The following is a 20,141-nucleotide window of genomic DNA, read 5'->3' as shown; positions in this document are numbered from 1 at the left end:
TGCAGACCTCTATCTGCTGAAAGAGAGAAACAAAGTTTAAGACAAAACACAGAAACTAATTATTTCCAATGCCAATATGAAAATAATCAATATAACAACAAATAAAGAAGTAAAGGTTATAAAGTCATCATCCCTTCTGGAAGTCAAAACTAACGTCAAAGTAGTTTTTATATTTATTTTTAATAGTTTTTCAACAAGTTGCTCTGCAGGACAAGATGTTTGTAAGTTAGAGAAGGAGACTGTAGCAGGAACGCTAATGTTGTTCAAAGTCTGTGGCTCCTGTTCAGTTCAGTTCAATTAATTTTTATATAGCGTCAAATCATAACAGAAGTTATCTTAAGATGCCTTTCATATATAGCAGGTTTAGACCGTACTCTATAATTTAGAGACCCAACAAGAGATCCCCCATGAGCATGTATTGTTATGCGACAAAGGCAAGAAAATAACTCCCCTTTCATCAGTGTGAATGGATAGAACAGTGATGTCATACCTCTCCATATGGTCATCGGCTCCTCCACAGAAGCATGACTCCTCTTCTTCTCTCTGTGGAGACATGATTTTATTACTAAAATCATTTGTTGATTGTTGTTGAAGAATATCAAGACTTGGCCGATACTGAAGCTCAGATGGTCACAGAGAAGAGTTAAAGTGTTGTTACTGAATTCAGCATTCAGTCTGTAATGAAAATGTTCCTTTATTTTAAATCTCCTGCTTTAATAAACAAGAATTAGCTGCTTTTCCTATCTGACTGTCTTATTAAACATTTAGTGATCTGGCTGAAGTTTGTTTATTAAAGGGGAACAACGGCCATTATTAAAACACTGATATTATTCTATTCTAACAAGGAACACCAGAGCACCCGTGTTACATGATGTGTGTCTTAGACTGCTGGTCTACCTCAATATTTAGATCACTTCCAACCTCAGTTTAAACCTAACTAACTCAAACTAAACTGCCAAAGTGACTGTGAATCAGTAAAGGACATAATCATCTCTCTTTAATGGAGGACATTTACAGTGAAGTAGCTGCAGAAAGTGATGAGTTTGTATTAAAGGGGAACAACGGACAGTAATTTGACTTCCCAGAACACGGGAGTATACGTACAACCCCACTTCAAAGAAGCTGTCATAACAGCTGATTTTAGGAGAAGTCAAACCAACACAGTATGTTGAGGACAAATATGAGGAAATGAATTACACATTTGAAGCACATTCTTTCAGATTTTGAATAGTTGTAAATCTTTACAGCGACTTCAACGTTCGGGCAGAAACATGAATATTTTCATGAAGTGTAAATTGTGAAATGGAGGTTCTCAGGTGTTTTGTTACAGAAATACAAGCAGTACTTTGTGGCTATAAAACCCAGACTAAGATCCATCTTAGTTTGAAACAGTATCTGCACTAATAGTTCTGCATCAGGAATAGAAATCTTTTAGCAGAACATTTAGTCTTCATCCTCAATGCATCATCGTCCACCAGGTCAGCGCACAGTAAAAACAGTCTCTTACTTTGTGTCTGAGGGTCCAGGTTCATCACTGAAGTTCACAGGTTGACCTATAGACCCGTCACTCTTCATAGACAGACTGATGGGTACTGGAGACTCTGCTCTCGGTCTGGACTGAACTCTGCAAACACCAAGATGATTTTATTCAGATCACATGAATCCTTGAAAAACACACAAACTACTGCTACTGTCAATAATGTGGTTTAAAGTTTGTATTAGTCCTCTTAGATTACAGCTTTTCTGGGTGACTGACAGCTGTCACAGATACGAAGAGGAAGAATGCACAAATTAATTCTCTTTGTGTCACGAAAAGTGTGTTCAACTTCAGTTAGAAAATTTAATATACAAACACACCTCAACAAAATCATGGCATAACTTTGTTTTTATATCATTCTGTATCTTCCCAGTGGTGTTCCTTATGTATTCAAATCTGAACTCTACGTACGAATGTTTTAGCGTCAAAATGCTGTTTTCCCTTCAAGACCTTCTAAAAACGTTCTACAACGTGACCTGACGTAGGTTTCTACATGATGACACTGCTACATGTACAGTATATATACATCCTTATAGTCAGTGTATTAATACAGTATATATACATCCTTATAGTCGGTGTATTAATACAGTATATATACATCCTTATAGTCAGTGTATTAATACAGTATATATACATCCTTATAGTCGGTGTATTAATACAGTATATATACATCCTTATAGTCGGTGTATTAATACAGTATATATACATCCTTATAGTCAGTGTATTAATACAGTAACTTAGATGGCGGTCGGCGTGCTCCCAGTCAGGAGAAGCAGACAGGAGTACCGGCAGGAAGCTAAGCGATGTACTGCTGTGGACGCCACGTTAGTTCAGATCAGAAAGTCACACAATAACACAAACTAACTAACCGATGGATGCAGCAATAGACCAGCTACTCTCCTGTTCTGAGAGGTTAAATTACTGTTTTTGTGAATGGAGTCTGGTGGCTTTGAAGACAGTGATATAACGGCTTCAGTTCCCCGTCAGAAAGGGCTGTCTGACGGCGAGGTAAAGGGCTGTCTGACGGCGAGGTAAAGGGCTGTCTGACGGCGAGGTAAAGGGCTGTCTGATGGCGAGGTAAAGGGCTGTCTGACGGCGAGGTAAAGGGCTGTCTGATGGCGAGGTAAAGGGCTGTCTGATGGCGAGGTAAAGTGGAGAAAATATTCTAAATATAGTGTTGACTTTAATGGATTTTATTTTTTTTAGGTGGCTAAAACACGTTTTTCTGCTGCTCCCGTCAGACAGCCCTTTACCTCGCCGTCAGACAGCCCTTTACCTCGCCGTCAGACAGCCCTTTCTGACGGGGAGCTGAAGCCGTTATATCGCTCTCTTCAAAGCCACCAGACTCCATTCACAAAAGCAGTAATTTGACTTCCCAGAACACGGGAGTATACGTACAACCCCACTTCAAAGAAGCTGTCATAACAGCTGATTTTAGGAGAAGTCAAACCAACACAGTATGTTGAGGACAAATATGAGGAAATGAATTACACATTTGAAGCACATTCTTTCAGATTTTGAATAGTTGTAAATCTTTACAGCGACTTCAACGTTCAGGCAGAAATATGAATATTTTCATGAAGTGTAAATTGTGAAATGGAGGTTCTCAGGTGTTTTGTTACAGAAATACAAGCAGTACTTTGTGGCTATAAAACCCAGACTAAGATCCATCTTAGTTTGAAACAGTATCTGCACTAATAGTTCTGCATCAGGAATAGAAATCTTTTAGCAGAACATTTAGTCTTCATCCTCAATGCATCATCGTCCACCAAGTCAGTGCACAGTAAAAACAGTCTCTTACTTTGACTCTGAGGGTCCAGGTTCATCACTGAAGTTCACAGGTTGACCTATGGACCCGTCACTCTTCATAGACAGACAGCTGGGTACTGGAGACTCTGCTCTCGGTCTGGACTGAACTCTGAAAACACCAAGATGATTTTATTCAGATCACATGAATCCTTGAAAAACACACAAACTCCTGCTACTGTCAATAATGTGGTTTAAAGTTTGTATTAGTCCTCTTAGATTACAGCTTTTCTGGGTGACTGACAGCTGTCACAGATACGAAGAGGAAGAATGCACAAATTAATTCTCTTTGTGTCACGAAAAGTGTGTTCAACTTCAGTTAGAAAATACATTTTAGTAGAAATTTAATACACAAACACACAATCAACTAAATCATGGAATAACTTAGTTTTTATATCATTCTGTATCTTCCCAGTGGTGTTCCTTATGTATTCAAATCTGAACTCTACGTACGAATGTTTTAGCATCAAAATGCTGCTTTCCTTCAAGACCTTCTAAAAACGTTCTACAACGTGACCTGACGTAGGTTTCTACATGATGACACTGCTACATGTACAGTATATATACATCCTTATAATCAGTGTATTAATACAGTATATATACATCCTTATAGTTGTGTATTAATACAGTATATATACATCCTTATAGTCAGTGTATTAATACAGTATATATACATCCTTATAGTCGGTGTATTAATACAGTATATATACATCCTTATAGTCGGTGTATTAATACAGTATATATACATCCTTATAGTCGGTGTATTAATACAGTATATATACATCCTTATAGTCGGTGTATTAATACAGTAACTTAGATGGCGGTCGGCGTGCTCCCAGTCAGGAGAAGCAGACAGGAGTAGCGGCAGGAAGCTAAGCGATGTACTGCTGTGGACGCCACGTTAGTTCAGATCAGAAAGTCACACAATAACACAAACTAACTAACCGATGGATGCAGCGGTAGACCAGCTACTCTCCTGTTCTGAGAGGTTAAATTACTGTTTTTGTGAATGGAGTCTGGTGGCTTTGAAGACAGTGATATAACGGCTTCAGTTCCCCGTCAGAAAGGGCTGTCTGATGGCGAGGTAAAGGGCTGTCTGATGGCGAGGTAAAGGGCTGTCTGACGGCGAGGTAAAGGGCTGTCTGATGGCGAGGTAAAGGGCTGTCTGACGGCGAGGTAAAGGGCTGTCTGATGGCGAGGTAAAGGGCTGTCTGACGGCGAGGTAAAGGGCTGTCTGATGGCGAGGTAAAGGGCTGTCTGATGGCGAGGTAAAGGGCTGTCTGATGGCGAGGTAAAGGGCTGTCTGATGGCGAGGTAAAGGGCTGTCTGATGGCGAGGTAAAGGGCTGTCTGATGGCGAGGTGAAGTGGAGAAAATATTCTAAATATAGTGTTGACTTTAATGGATTTTATTTTTTTTAGGTGGCTAAAACACGTTTTTTCTGCTGCTCCCGTCAGACAGCCCTTTACCTCGCCGTCAGACAGCCCTTTACCTCGCCGTCAGACAGCCCTTTACCTCGCCGTCAGACAGCCCTTTACCACGCCGTCAGACAGCCCTTTCTGACGGGGAGCTGAAGCCGTTATATCGCTCTCTTCAAAGCCACCAGACTCCATTCACAAAAGCAGTAATTTGACTTCCCAGAACACGGGAGTATACGTACAACCCCACTTCAAAGAAGCTGTCATAACAGCTGATTTTAGGAGAAGTCAAACCAACACAGTATGTTGAGGACAAATATGAGGAAATGAATTACACATTTGAAGCACATTCTTTCAGATTTTGAATAGTTGTAAATCTTTACAGCGACTTCAACGTTCAGGCAGAAATATGAATATTTTCATGAAGTGTAAATTGTGAAATGGAGGTTCTCAGGTGTTTTGTTACAGAAATACAAGCAGTACTTTGTGGCTATAAAACCCAGACTAAGATCCATCTTAGTTTGAAACAGTATCTGCACTAATAGTTCTGCATCAGGAATAGAAATCTTTTAGCAGAACATTTAGTCTTTATCCTCAATGCATCATCATCCACCAGGTCAGTGCACAGTAAAAACAGTCTCTTACTTTGACTCTGAGGGTCCAGGTTCATTACTGAAGTTCACAGGTTGACCTATGGACCCGTCACTCTTCATAGACAGACAGCTGGGTGCTGGAGACTCTGCTCTCAGTCTGGACTGAACTCTGAAAACACCAAGATGATTTTATTCAGATCACATGAATCCTTGAAAAACACACAAACTCCTGCTACTGTCAATAATGTGGTTTAAAGTTTGTATTAGTCCTCTTAGATTACAGCTTTTCTGGGTGACTGACAGCTGTCACAGATACGAAGAGGAAGAATGCACAAATTAATTCTCTTTGTGTCACGAAAAGTGTGTTCAACTTCAGTTAGTAAATACATTTTAGTAGAAATTTAATATACAAACACACAATCAACAAAATCATGGCATAATTTTGTTTTTATATCATTCTGTATCTTCCCAGTGGTGTTCCTTATGTATTCAAATCTGAACTCTACGTACGAATGTTTTAGCATCAAAATGCTGCTTTCCTTCAAGACCTTCTAAAAACGTTCTACAACGTGACCTGACGTAGGTTTCTACATGATGACACTGCTACATGTACAGTATATATACATCCTTATAGTCGGTGTATTAATACAGTATATATACATCCTTATAGTCAGTGTATTAATACAGTATATATACATCCTTATAGTCGGTGTATTAATACAGTATATACACATCCTTATAGTCGGTGTGTTAATACAGTAACTTAGATGGCGGTCGGCGTGCTCCCAGTCAGGAGAAGCAGACAGGAGTAGCGGCAGGAAGCTAAGCGATGTACTGCTGTGGACGCCACGTTAGTTCAGATCAGAAAGTCACACAATAACACAAACTAACTAACCGATGGATGCAGCGGTAGACCAGCTACTCTCCTGTTCTGAGAGGATAAATTACTGTTTTTGTGAATGGAGTCTGGTGGCTTTGAAGACAGTGATATAACGGCTTCAGTTCCCCGTCAGAAAGGGCTGTCTGACAGCGAGGTAAAGGGCTGTCTGACGGCGAGGTAAAGGGCTGTCTGACGGCGAGGTAAAGGGCTGTCTGACGGCGAGGTAAAGCAGAGAAAATATTCTAAATATAGTTTATACATAAATGGATTTTTTTTTTTTTTTAGGTGGCTAAAACACGTTTTTCTGCTGCTCCCGTCCACAGCTGCTTTACCTCGCCGTCAGACAGCCCTTTACCTCGCCGTCAGACAGCCCTTTACCTCACCGTCAGACAGCCCTTTACCTCGCCGTCAGACAGCCCTTTACCTCACCGTCAGACAGCCCTTTACCTCACCGTCAGACAGCCCTTTACCTCACCGTCAGACAGCCCTTTACCTCGCCGTCAGACAGCCCTTTTCTGACGGGGAACTGAAGCCGTTATATCGCTCTCTTCAAAGCCACCAGACTCCATTCACAAAAGCAGTAATTTGACTTCCCAGAACACGGGAGTATACGTACAACCCCACTTCAAAGAAGCTGTCATAACAGCTGATTTTAGGAGAAGTCAAACCAACACAGTATGTTGAGGACAAATATGAGGAAATGAATTACACATTTGAAGCACATTCTTTCAGATTTTGAATAGTTGTAAATCTTTACAGCGACTTCAACGTTCAGGCAGAAATATGAATATTTTCATGAAGTGTAAATTGTGAAATGGAGGTTCTCAGGTGTTTTGTTACAGAAATACAAGCAGTACTTTGTGGCTATAAAACCCAGACTAAGATCCATCTTAGTTTGAAACAGTATCTACACTAATAGTTCTGCATCAGGAATAGAAATCTTTTAGCAGAACATTTAGTCTTCATCCTCAATGCATCATCGTCCACCAGGTCAGCGCACAGTAAAAACAGTCTCTTACTTTGTGTCTGAGGGTCCAGGTTCATCACTGAAGTTCACAGGTTGACCTATAGACCCGTCACTCTTCATAGACAGACAGCAGGGTACTGGAGACTCTGCTCTCAGTCTGGACTGAACTCTGCAAACACCAAGATGATTTTATTCAGATCACATGAATCCTTGAAAAACACACAAACTCCTGCTACTGTCAATAATGTGGTTTAAAGTTTGTATTAGTCCTCTTAGATTACAGCTTTTCTGGGTGACTGACAGCTGTCACAGATACGAAGAGGAAGAATGCACAAATTAATTCTCTTTGTGTCACGAAAAGTGTGTTCAACTTCAGTTAGAAAATTTAATATACAAACACACCTCAACAAAATCATGGCATAACTTTGTTTTTATATCATTCTGTATCTTCCCAGTGGTGTTCCTTATGTATTCAAATCTGAACTCTACGTACGAATGTTTTAGCGTCAAAATGCTGTTTTCCCTTCAAGACCTTCTAAAAACGTTCTACAACGTGACCTGACGTAGGTTTCTACATGATGACACTGCTACATGTACAGTATATATACATCCTTATAATCAGTGTATTAATACAGTATATATACATCCTTATAGTCAGTGTATTAATACAGTATATATACATCCTTATAGTCGGTGTATTAATACAGTATATATACATCCTTATAGTCGGTGTATTAATACAGTATATATACATCCTTATAGTCAGTGTATTAATACAGTAACTTAGATGGCGGTCGGCGTGCTCCCAGTCAGGAGAAGCAGACAGGAGTACCGGCAGGAAGCTAAGCGATGTACTGCTGTGGACGCCACGTTAGTTCAGATCAGAAAGTCACACAATAACACAAACTAACTAACCGATGGATGCAGCAATAGACCAGCTACTCTCCTGTTCTGAGAGGTTAAATTACTGTTTTTGTGAATGGAGTCTGGTGGCTTTGAAGACAGTGATATAACGGCTTCAGTTCCCCGTCAGAAAGGGCTGTCTGACGGCGAGGTAAAGGGCTGTCTGACGGCGAGGTAAAGGGCTGTCTGACGGCGAGGTAAAGGGCTGTCTGATGGCGAGGTAAAGTGGAGAAAATATTCTAAATATAGTGTTGACTTTAATGGATTTTATTTTTTTTAGGTGGCTAAAACACGTTTTTCTGCTGCTCCCGTCAGACAGCCCTTTACCTCGCCGTCAGACAGCCCTTTACCTCGCCGTCAGACAGCCCTTTACCTCGCCGTCAGACAGCCCTTTCTGACGGGGAGCTGAAGCCGTTATATCGCTCTCTTCAAAGCCACCAGACTCCATTCACAAAAGCAGTAATTTGACTTCCCAGAACACGGGAGTATACGTACAACCCCACTTCAAAGAAGCTGTCATAACAGCTGATTTTAGGAGAAGTCAAACCAACACAGTATGTTGAGGACAAATATGAGGAAAGGAATTACACATTTGAAGCACATTCTTTCAGATTTTGAATAGTTGTAAATCTTTACAGCGACTTCAACGTTCAGGCAGAAATATGAATATTTTCATGAAGTGTAAATTGTGAAATGGAGGTTCTCAGGTGTTTTGTTACAGAAATACAAGCAGTACTTTGTGGCTATAAAACCCAGACTAAGATCCATCTTAGTTTGAAACAGTATCTGCACTAATAGTTCTGCATCAGGAATAGAAATCTTTTAGCAGAACATTTAGTCTTTATCCTCAATGCATCATCATCCACCAGGTCAGTGCACAGTAAAAACAGTCTCTTACTTTGACTCTGAGGGTCCAGGTTCATTACTGAAGTTCACAGGTTGACCTATGGACCCGTCACTCTTCATAGACAGACTGATGGGTACTGGAGACTCTGCTCTCAGTCTGGACTGAACTCTGAAAACACCAACATGATTTTATTCAGATCACATGAATCCTTGAAAAACACACAAACTCCCGCTACTGTCAATAATGTGGTTTAAAGTTTGTATTAGTCCTCTTAGATTACAGCTTTTCTGGGTGACTGACAGCTGTCACAGATACGAAGAGGAAGAATGCACAAATTAATTCTCTTTGTGTCACGAAAAGTGTGTTCAACTTCAGTTAGAAAATACATTTTAGTAGAAATTTAATATACAAACACACAATCAACTAAATCATGGAATAATTTTGTTTTTATATCATTCTGTATCTTCCCAGTGGTGTTCCTTATGTATTCAAATCTGAACTCTACGTACGAATGTTTTAGCATCAAAATGCTGCTTTCCTTCAAGACCTTCTAAAAACGTTCTACAACGTGACCTGACGTAGGTTTCTACATGATGACACTGCTACATGTACAGTATATATACATCCTTATAGTCAGTGTATTAATACAGTATATATACATCCTTATAGTCGGTGTATTAATACAGTATATATACATCCTTATAGTCAGTGTATTAATACAGTATATATTACATCCTTATAGTCGGTGTGTTAATACAGTATATATACATCCTTATAGTCGGTGTATTAATACAGTAACTTAGATGGCGGTCGGCGTGCTCCCAGTCAGGAGAAGCAGACAGGAGTAGCGGCAGGAAGCTAAGCGATGTACTGCTGTGGACGCCACGTTAGTTCAGATCAGAAAGTCACACAATAACACAAACTAACTAACCGATGGATGCAGCGGTAGACCAGCTACTCTCCTGTTCTGAGAGGTTAAATTACTGTTTTTGTGAATGGAGTCTGGTGGCTTTGAAGACAGTGATATAACGGCTTCAGTTCCCCGTCAGAAAGGGCTGTCTGACGGCGAGGTAAAGGGCTGTCTGATGGCGAGGTAAAGGGCTGTCTGACGGCGAGGTAAAGGGCTGTCTGACGGCGAGGTAAAGGGCTGTCTGATGGCGAGGTAAAGGGCTGTCTGATGGCGAGGTGAAGTGGAGAAAATATTCTAAATATAGTGTTGACTTTAATGGATTTTATTTTTTTTAGGTGGCTAAAACACGTTTTTCTGCTGCTCCCGTCAGTCAGCCCTTTACCTCGCCGTCAGACAGCCCTTTACCTCGCCGTCAGACAGCCCTTTACCTCACCGTCAGACAGCCCTTTACCTCGCCGTCAGACAGCCCTTTACCTCACCGTCAGACAGCCCTTTACCTCGCCGTCAGACAGCCCTTTTCTGACGGGGAACTGAAGCCGTTATATCGCTCTCTTCAAAGCCACCAGACTCCATTCACAAAAGCAGTAATTTGACTTCCCAGAACACGGGAGTATACGTACAACCCCACTTCAAAGAAGCTGTCATAACAGCTGATTTTAGGAGAAGTCAAACCAACACAGTATGTTGAGGACAAATATGAGGAAATGAATTACACATTTGAAGCTCATTCTTTCAGATTTTGAATAGTTGTAAATCTTTACAGCGACTTCAACGTTCAGGCAGAAATATGAATATTTTCATGAAGTGTAAATTGTGAAATGGAGGTTCTCAGGTGTTTTGTTACAGAAATACAAGCAGTACTTTGTGGCTATAAAACCCAGACTAAGATCCATCTTAGTTTGAAACAGTATCTGCACTAATAGTTCTGCATCAGGAATAGAAATCTTTTAGCAGAACATTTAGTCTTCATCCTCAATGCATCATCGTCCACCAGGTCAGTGCACAGTAAAAACAGTCTCTTACTTTGTGTCTGGGTGTCCAGGTTCATCACTGAAGTTCACAGGTTGACCTATGGACCCGTCACTCTTCCTAGACAGACTGATGGGTACTGGAGACTCTGCTCTCGGTCTGGACTGAACTCTGAAAACACTAAGATGATTTTATTCAGATCACATGAATCCTTGAAAAACACACAAACTACTGCTACTGTCAATAATGTGGTTTAAAGTTTGTATTAGTCCTCTTAGATTACAGCTTTTCTGGGTGACTGACAGCTGTCACAGATACGAAGAGGAAGAATGCACAAATTAATTCTCTTTGTGTCACGAAAAGTGTGTTCAACTTCAGTTAGAAAATACATTTTAGTAGAAATTTAATACACAAACACACAATCAACTAAATCATGGCATAACTTTGTTTTTATATCATTCTGTATCTTCCCAGTGGTGTTCCTTATGTATTCAAATCTGAACTCTACGTACGAATGTTTTAGCGTCAAAATGCTGTTTTCCCTTCAAGACCTTCTAAAAACGTTCTACAACGTGACCTGACGTAGGTTTCTACATGATGACACTGCTACATGTACAGTATATATACATCCTTATAATCAGTGTATTAATACAGTATATATACATCCTTATAGTTGTGTATTAATACAGTATATATACATCCTTATAGTCAGTGTATTAATACAGTATATATACATCCTTATAGTCGGTGTATTAATACAGTAACTTAGATGGCGGTCGGCGTACTCCCAGTCAGGAGAAGCAGACAGGAGTAGCGGCAGGAAGCTAAGCGATGTACTGCTGTGGACGCCACGTTAGTTCAGATCAGAAAGTCACACAATAACACAAACTAACTAACCGATGGATGCAGCGGTAGACCAGCTACTCTCCTGTTCTGAGAGGTTAAATTACTGTTTTTGTGAATGGAGTCTGGTGGCTTTGAAGACAGTGATATAACGGCTTCAGTTCCCCGTCAGAAAGGGCTGTCTGACGGCGAGGTAAAGGGCTGTCTGATGGCGAGGTGAAGTGGAGAAAATATTCTAAATATAGTGTTGACTTTAATGGATTTTATTTTTTTTAGGTGGCTAAAACACGTTTTTCTGCTGCTCCCGTCAGACAGTCCTTTACCTCGCCGTCAGACAGCCCTTTACCTCGCCGTCAGACAGCCCTTTACCTCGCCGTCAGACAGCCCTTTACCTCGCCGTCAGACAGCCCTTTCTGACGGGGAACTGAAGCCGTTATATCGCTCTCTTCAAAGCCACCAGACTCCATTCACAAAAGCAGTAATTTGACTTCCCAGAACACGGGAGTATACGTACAACCCCACTTCAAAGAAGCTGTCATAACAGCTGATTTTAGGAGAAGTCAAACCAACACAGTATGTTGAGGACAAATATGAGGAAAGGAATTACACATTTGAAGCTCATTCTTTCAGATTTTGAATAGTTGTAAATCTTTACAGCGACTTCAACGTTCAGGCAGAAATATGAATATTTTCATGAAGTGTAAATTGTGAAATGGAGGTTCTCAGGTGTTTTGTTACAGAAATACAAGCAGTACTTTGTGGCTATAAAACCCAGACTAAGATCCATCTTAGTTTGAAACAGTATCTGCACTAATAGTTCTGCATCAGGAATAGAAATCTTTTAGCAGAACATTTAGTCTTCATCCTCAATGCATCATCATCCACCAGGTCAGCGCACAGTAAAAACAGTCTCTTACTTTGACTCTGAGGGTCCAGGTTCATCACTGAAGTTCACAGGTTGACCTATGGACCCGTCACTCTTCATAGACAGACAGCTGGGTGCTGGAGACTCTGCTCTCAGTCTGGACTGAACTCTGAAAACACCAAGATGATTTTATTCAGATCACATGAATCCTTGAAAAACACACAAACTCCCGCTACTGTCAATAATGTGGTTTAAAGTTTGTATTAGTCCTCTTAGATTACAGCTTTTCTGGGTGACTGACAGCTGTCACAGATACGAAGAGGAAGAATGCACAAATTAATTCTCTTTGTGTCACGAAAAGTGTGTTCAACTTCAGTTAGTAAATACATTTTAGTAGAAATTTAATATACAAACACACAATCAACAAAATCATGGCATAATTTTGTTTTTATATCATTCTGTATCTTCCCAGTGGTGTTCCTTATGTATTCAAATCTGAACTCTACGTACGAATGTTTTAGCGTCAAAATGCTGCTTTCCTTCAAGACCTTCTAAAAACGTTCTACAACGTGACCTGACGTAGGTTTCTACATGATGACACTGCTACATGTACAGTATATATACATCCTTATAGTCGGTGTATTAATACAGTATATATACATCCTTATAGTCGGTGTATTAATACAGTATATATACATCCTTATAGTCGGTGTGTTAATACAGTATATATACATCCTTATAGTCAGTGTATTAATACAGTATATATACATCCTTATAGTCAGTGTATTAATACAGTATATATTACATCCTTATAGTCGGTGTGTTAATACAGTATATATACATCCTTATAGTCAGTGTATTAATACAGTATATATACATCCTTATAGTCAGTGTATTAATACAGTAACTTAGATGGCGGTCGGCGTGCTCCCAGTCAGGAGAAGCAGACAGGAGTAGCGGCAGGAAGCTAAGCGATGTACTGCTGTGGACGCCACGTTAGTTCAGATCAGAAAGTCACACAATAACACAAACTAACTAACCGATGGATGCAGCGGTAGACCAGCTACTCTCCTGTTCTGAGAGGTTAAATTACTGTTTTTGTGAATGGAGTCTGGTGGCTTTGAAGACAGTGATATAACGGCTTCAGTTCCCCGTCAGAAAGGGCTGTCTGACGGCGAGGTAAAGGGCTGTCTGATGGCGAGGTGAAGGGCTGTCTGATGGCGAGGTAAAGGGCTGTCTGACGGCGAGGTAAAGGGCTGTCTGATGGCGAGGTAAAGGGCTGTCTGACGGCGAGGTAAAGGGCTGTCTGATGGCGAGGTAAAGGGCTGTCTGACGGCGAGGTAAAGGGCTGTCTGACGGCGAGGTAAAGGGCTGTCTGACGGCGAGGTAAAGCAGAGAAAATATTCTAAATATAGTTTATACATAAATGGATTTTTTTTTTTTTTTTTTAGGTGGCTAAAACACGTTTTTCTGCTGCTCCCGTCCACAGCTGCTTTACCTCGCCGTCAGACAGCCCTTTACCTCGCCGTCAGACAGCCCTTTACCTCGCCGTCAGACAGCCCTTTACCTCGCCGTCAGACAGCCCTTTACCTCGCCGTCAGACAGCCCTTTCTGACGGGGAGCTGAAGCCGTTATATCGCTCTCTTCAAAGCCACCAGACTCCATTCACAAAAGCAGTAATTTGACTTCCCAGAACACGGGAGTATACGTACAACCCCACTTCAAAGAAGCTGTCATAACAGCTGATTTTAGGAGAAGTCAAACCAACACAGTATGTTGAGGACAAATATGAGGAAATGAATTACACATTTGAAGCACATTCTTTCAGATTTTGAATAGTTGTAAATCTTTACAGCGACTTCAACGTTCAGGCAGAAATATGAATATTTTCATGAAGTGTAAATTGTGAAATGGAGGTTCTCAGGTGTTTTGTTACAGAAATACAAGCAGTACTTTGTGGCTATAAAACCCAGACTAAGATCCATCTTAGTTTGAAACAGTATCTGCACTAATAGTTCTGCATCAGGAATAGAAATCTTTTAGCAGAACATTTAGTCTTTATCCTCAATGCATCATCATCCACCAGGTCAGTGCACAGTAAAAACAGTCTCTTACTTTGTGTCTGAGGGTCCAGGTTCATCACTGAAGTCTGGAGGAATCCACATGGACCGGTCTCTCTTCATAGACAGACGGCCAGAGACTAGAGACTCTGCTCTGTCCTCCTCTTCCTCCATACAATCAATTATCTTCTGATCTGAAGTCAGACACTGACTGTAAACATGAAGAGGAAACAAGTTAGTACATGTCACAGGCGCAACTGAGAGAACAGGAAGTAACACACCCTCTCTCTCTATCACACACACACAGCACTCCACCAGAGGGCTGTACTACGAAAAACAACACAGTTTAAACTGACAGATGCAGGAAGGACAGCTGGATTTATGCTGTGGGTGTTTACCGCTTTGAATTATGTTTTTATATTTATGTTTTAACTTCCTGTTGAGTCCGTTTCACACCGCCGGAGACGTGACGCAGCTGAAAGAAGGCTGAAATACTCATAGACGCCACTTTACTTGATAAAGGACATAATGAAGTATAACACTCTCAACCTTTACACTGATACAAATTATTTATATCTAGACAACTTCATCTGACTTTTGAGTGTTTCGTTAAATTAATAAGTCTGTTAATTTACTCATTCACACATCGGGAGTTTTTTCATTCACCAGCTGTTCTTCCTGCATCTGGCAGCTTCAACTGAGTTACTGTTAGTCTGGATTATGTGTTTAACTTCTTCATTATTGTCTAATATAGTTTAATCTTCCTTTGTTAAATGTGTCTGTCTGTCTGTCTGTCTGCAGTCAGTAGACGTGTCCATGTCTGTGATTGGTCATAAACTGCAAACACCTCCCTGTTCCTGTGAACGCGCTCACAGCCAGACTGAGAAACCCTGGGTTGATTTACCTGTTGTTTTTTATTTGGGCGTCCGTGTTAACAGGTTAGAGCAGCCACACTGCGTCTCACACGCGTCTCAGCAGCGTCTCTTCTAGAGAATAGAGGTCTCGCCTATTTTTGACCCGTGCCGCGCGTCTCACAGCAGCAACAGACAGTGAAGGTGATGACAGTGAAGGCTGACCCATAAATCATATTTTCTTCGTCATCATATGGACATGCGTGATGAACACATCACAAAAGGCTGTCTGAAACACGATGAATCATAAAAATCATTATATTTAGGGATGGTTAACGTAACTAGGTATTAAACTGGCCGTCGGGCTAAAGCTGCATCCTCTCCTCTGCTGCGCTGTCGGAGCTCTCCGCTCATATCAACACACAGTCAGTCAGTCAGTGAACAGATGATTAGATGATCAGAGACAACTGCTCCTAAGTTCAATAAAACTTTGCAAGTGTAAAGCCCAGACACTATTATTATTACTCCTGTTCAACAAGCATAAACATGATGACACGGTTACAGGAAAGCGACGTTTCATTCTGCACACCGCGTTAGCTCGGCAGCCAACAGCAAACTGTAATGACGTGCAGTGATCCAGTGTTCAGTGTCCGGGGAGGTTATTGTGAAGGAACGGAAGACGTGAAGCGGTGATGCGCTGTGAGCCTCTGTATTATTATTTTATTACTCGGCTACACCAGCTGAAACTAAAGCTGCAGTAGGCTGTGTAGTCTCACTGTTTAGGTCAGTTTGTCACATATCTAACCTGTAAACTCATCAGCTGACTGAAACCAAACAGCCCCTCTTCCCTCTATCAGCCCTAACGTTACTGCAGCAGAGGGAGGAGGACAGGAGGACAGAGGACAGGAGGAAGGACTGATACTGACTGATGTCTGTGTTCTTCAGTCTTTATAAACTTCACTTAGTATTTTCATTTCCATGGAGTTTAGAGTGACTTTGCTGTTGTAAACATTACTGTTGCTGCTCTGGAAACAACATTTAGCCTAGTTATATTTTAAATACAGTATATGTATATGTTTAGCTAATATACAAACTTCAATATTTGTTTATTTATCACAAGTCATATCGTCATCGCAGTACTGAACAGTGTTATTGCACATGGCAGATGTTCCTCATATCGTGCAGGTCTAGTGTGAGAGGCTGCCAGGGAGTGGTTCAGGAAGTGGTTCAGTTCTTCACTGCTTAAACCAATAACACAGAACACTAATATTACACCTCCTGCCATTATTATATTATATTACACCACAATACAATTATTGATCAAAGGATTGGTTTACACATATAAGATGCATTACTCATAAAACAATTACAGTTTATTATACATGTATGTTATATGCTCATAATATACTTACTAGAACATAGACATTGTATTATATATTATATATTATATAGATATAAATGGATTACATGGTAATATATATATGTTTTTTCATTGTTTATATTCATTCCTAACAGCCTTTACTGGCTCTAAATACAGTATATCACAGATCACATGGTTCAGATCATATCTGCCTGTTTTACACTCTTTGGCCACCAGGTGGTTTCGTGCACATGAAGCCTCGAGGAATGAAATGAACCCTTTTCTGAACCAATTTGCTGGAAAGCTTCAATGCTTCATGAAGCTTCAGCTGGACATCACTAGTCAGGAGCACGTGGTGTCTGTGTGGTTGTGTGATTCATACCTGCTGCCTGTCTGCAGCTGCTGCTGTCAGCTCTTTCTTTCTACATAGAGTTTGCCTTTTAATGGCCATTTAACATCATTATAAATATCATCTATATTTATTTTAGACAGAGAAAGGTTAAGAAACGTGTGGTAATTTGTAATTAATAGTAATAATCCACCATTAAAACTCCGTACTATATTCATTCATGTTCTAGAACACTCTACGGCACATATTTCAGAATAAAAGCCTTGTGTTAACAAATGAAGGAATTCTGTCCACAGAAAAAAACGCTTGAGGGCTTTGAAACTGTAGTAATGTAGCTGATATGATGTTAATATACAGTCAATAGATCACCTTCACTGTCAGTGACATATTCTACAGATATCCAGACATGTAAACTGTAGTAATGTAGCTGATATGATGTTAATATACTGTTAATAGATATATTTATAATTCACCTTCACTGTCTCTATCTATAGAAAATGTTATGGAGATGAAAACAAAGTAAAGACTTATTTTTAAATCAACATTTCCTGCTTTATTTCAAAATAAAAGCCCTCAAACATTTTTTTCTGTGGACAGAATTCCTTCATTTGTTAACACAAGGCTTTTATTCTGAAATATGTGCCGGAGAGTGTTCTAGAACATGAATGTATATAGTACAGGGTTTTAATGGTGGATTATTACTATTATTTACAAATTACCACGTTTCTTAACCTTTCTCTGTCTAAAATAAATATAAATGATATTTATAATGAAATTAAATGGCCATTAAAAGGCAAACTCTATGTAGAAAGAAAGAGCTGACAGCAGCAGCAGCAGACAGGCAGCAGGTGGGAATCACACAGCCACCACTCCATGCAGCCACCATGCCACGCAGACGCCACGTGCTCCTGACGCTCCTTGTGTCATAAGGCTTCTGTGTCAGAAGCCTTTGTGAAGCCAGATAAGGAGAAGATACTCTGGGTGTGTTGAACTGAATTCATAGTACAGACCTCTGGTCACTTCTGTTTTAATCTCTGCTTGTTTTCTTGTTTTCTTGTTTTCTTGTTTTCTTGTTTTCTTGTTTTCTTGGGTTACAGCAGCTTTAATGAGGATTATTCATCCAGTCATGACTTTGTGTTCACAGAAGAATCAAACTGTTGAGATCATTCTAACATTTCTCTCCTCTACAGTCCACAGGGAGGAAACTGACTCAGACACTTTGACAGTAAAGTAATAAAATGTTGGATTAACACTCACTCTGCTTCAGTCTTCAGTCTTCAGTTTTCACCTCTCTGCCTCGTTTTCTCAAAATGGAGTCTGTGTTAAATAAACTGCGCACTTAACTTTACTTTCACTTTCATGGTCCCTCCCTCTGTTCTCATGTTCTTACATAACACCGTCAGGGTGGCTCCTCCTCTCTCCATTTACTGGAAATCAACTGACTTCTGCCCAGTTCCAACCCGCCCCTCCACCCTCCCACTCTGTGGTGGAGTGAACTCACAGCTCAATGAAGCTCCTTCTGTAAGGTGGAGGGGAGAAATACAGCAGACACTTTGGGACCAACTTCCCTCTCTCCTGCAAGGAAATAAATATCAGAATCAGAAATATTCTTGATTATAAATATATAAAAATAGAGAAATCATAAGAAAGTATAAATAAGAAACATATATAACAACAGTGCAAATAATAATGCTGAAAAATAGGATCCATGCAAATAATATAAATGCATTTATAAGAATGCAAGAATAGTGTAAAATAAGAATATTAGTTTAAATGTTCTGTATAAATAAATGCAGTGTTAATGCCGGAGTAAACCAGATTATTGAATTACTGCACTAAATTATTGCACTGTTAAATCAGTATTGCACAGTTGAAGATATAATAAATGATGGGGCTATAGCTTCAATGTGTGTTCACATTTAACATGATGTGTTATAAGAATCTCTCTTGGCTTGAACAGGCTGAATTAACCCTCTGAGACCCACAATAGACCCGTTTTTTTTGTGATCAATTTGTTATTGGTATTTAAGCATAATTGTATAGGATGGGGTTACAAATTGATAGATCACCAATAGAGTAAAATAATATAATCACAAATGTCCATGTATTAATCAATACAACATTAACAAGCAGCTACAGAAAAAGAAAAGAAACAAACAGGAGAAGAAAAAACAAACAACAACAAAAAGCTATTTAAATAAAAACTTCTAACTACACAAATTAATTAATTTAAATAAATAGTGAAAGTGTATAAGGGTTTAGAACATTATGATAGAAGTATATGATGGTCACCCCCATCAACGTTGGCGTTAGGGGCGAGCCATGGGGGTCCAGGCCCGTCCAAAAAGGTCACTGTGCCTCCTCAGCTGAATTCTCTCCTGACAAAAAACTAAACTGAAATAACAGCTAAGCTATTAGTAAAATTAAGTCATTCAGTTTGGTAATGGAAGGACTTAACACTGCAATGCAAAATAAAGCACAAAACAGTGATAGTTTTGCATTTAGGAAACAACTAGGACATGTACTTGGGCTTGATTACATTGTTTTCTATTGGAGTGTCCGAACTGGCTGCGAACAACAAGGTGCTGCACAGCAACACGGTGCACCGTGGTGCTGCTCAGTGACACGGTGCTGCTCAGTGACACGGTGCTGCACAGCAACACGGCGGTGCACAGCGCGGCGTGACGTTTTGTCTGAACTTCTATCGGATACACGGTTCCTATTTTTTCCTGTCACTCATATTGAGAGGAACGGCTGATTAGTTTAGATAAAATGAGCCGAGAAAACCAGGTCAGTTGTCCTGGATGTAAATGAAAATATTAACTTTATTACTGACACTTTCAGCACAGGCATTGACGCTCGCAGTTATATGTAATAAAGTTCACTAGTGAAACTTTATTACGAGCTACCTGTCAAAAAATATAACAGCCACCTCACTAATGGTTCAAATAAAACACGAACACACAGCACAAAGATACAATTAT

General features: G+C 40.1%; 1 protein-coding gene across 1 annotated transcript; it reads right to left on the bottom strand.

Annotated features, from left to right (window-relative positions):
- Positions 1-48: 48 nt before the first annotated feature.
- Positions 49-18,727, bottom strand: LOC119496432 (cell surface glycoprotein 1-like). Its single transcript, XM_037783730.1, has 10 exons — positions 18,659-18,727; positions 14,653-14,808; positions 12,590-12,706; positions 10,884-11,000; positions 9,002-9,118; positions 7,253-7,369; positions 5,406-5,522; positions 3,339-3,455; positions 1,508-1,624; positions 49-543 (listed from the first exon to the last, which is right to left on the bottom strand). Exons 2-10 carry the CDS (start codon positions 14,769-14,771, stop codon positions 315-317), a joined length of 1,167 nt encoding a protein of 388 aa, XP_037639658.1. The 5' UTR covers positions 14,772-14,808; positions 18,659-18,727; the 3' UTR covers positions 49-314.
- Positions 18,728-20,141: the final 1,414 nt, after the last annotated feature.

Source organism: Sebastes umbrosus, chromosome 1 (assembly GCF_015220745.1).
Source record: "Sebastes umbrosus isolate fSebUmb1 chromosome 1, fSebUmb1.pri, whole genome shotgun sequence".
Lineage (NCBI taxonomy): Eukaryota > Metazoa > Chordata > Actinopteri > Perciformes > Sebastidae > Sebastes > Sebastes umbrosus.
Note: the sequence above shows the minus strand (reverse complement) of the source record. Positions and strands in the feature narration are given on the sequence as shown.

Coding starts and splice junctions, on each gene's coding strand:
- LOC119496432 (XM_037783730.1), bottom strand. CDS start 14,771: ATGGAGGAAGAGGAGGACAGAGCAGAGTCTCTAGTCTCTGGCCGTCTG. Junction 9,119..10,883: donor CCTGGACACCCAGACACAAA/GTAAGAGACTGT, acceptor TGGTGTTTTCAG/AGTTCAGTCCAGACTGAGAG. Junction 1,625..3,338: donor CCTGGACCCTCAGAGTCAAA/GTAAGAGACTGT, acceptor TGGTGTTTGCAG/AGTTCAGTCCAGACCGAGAG.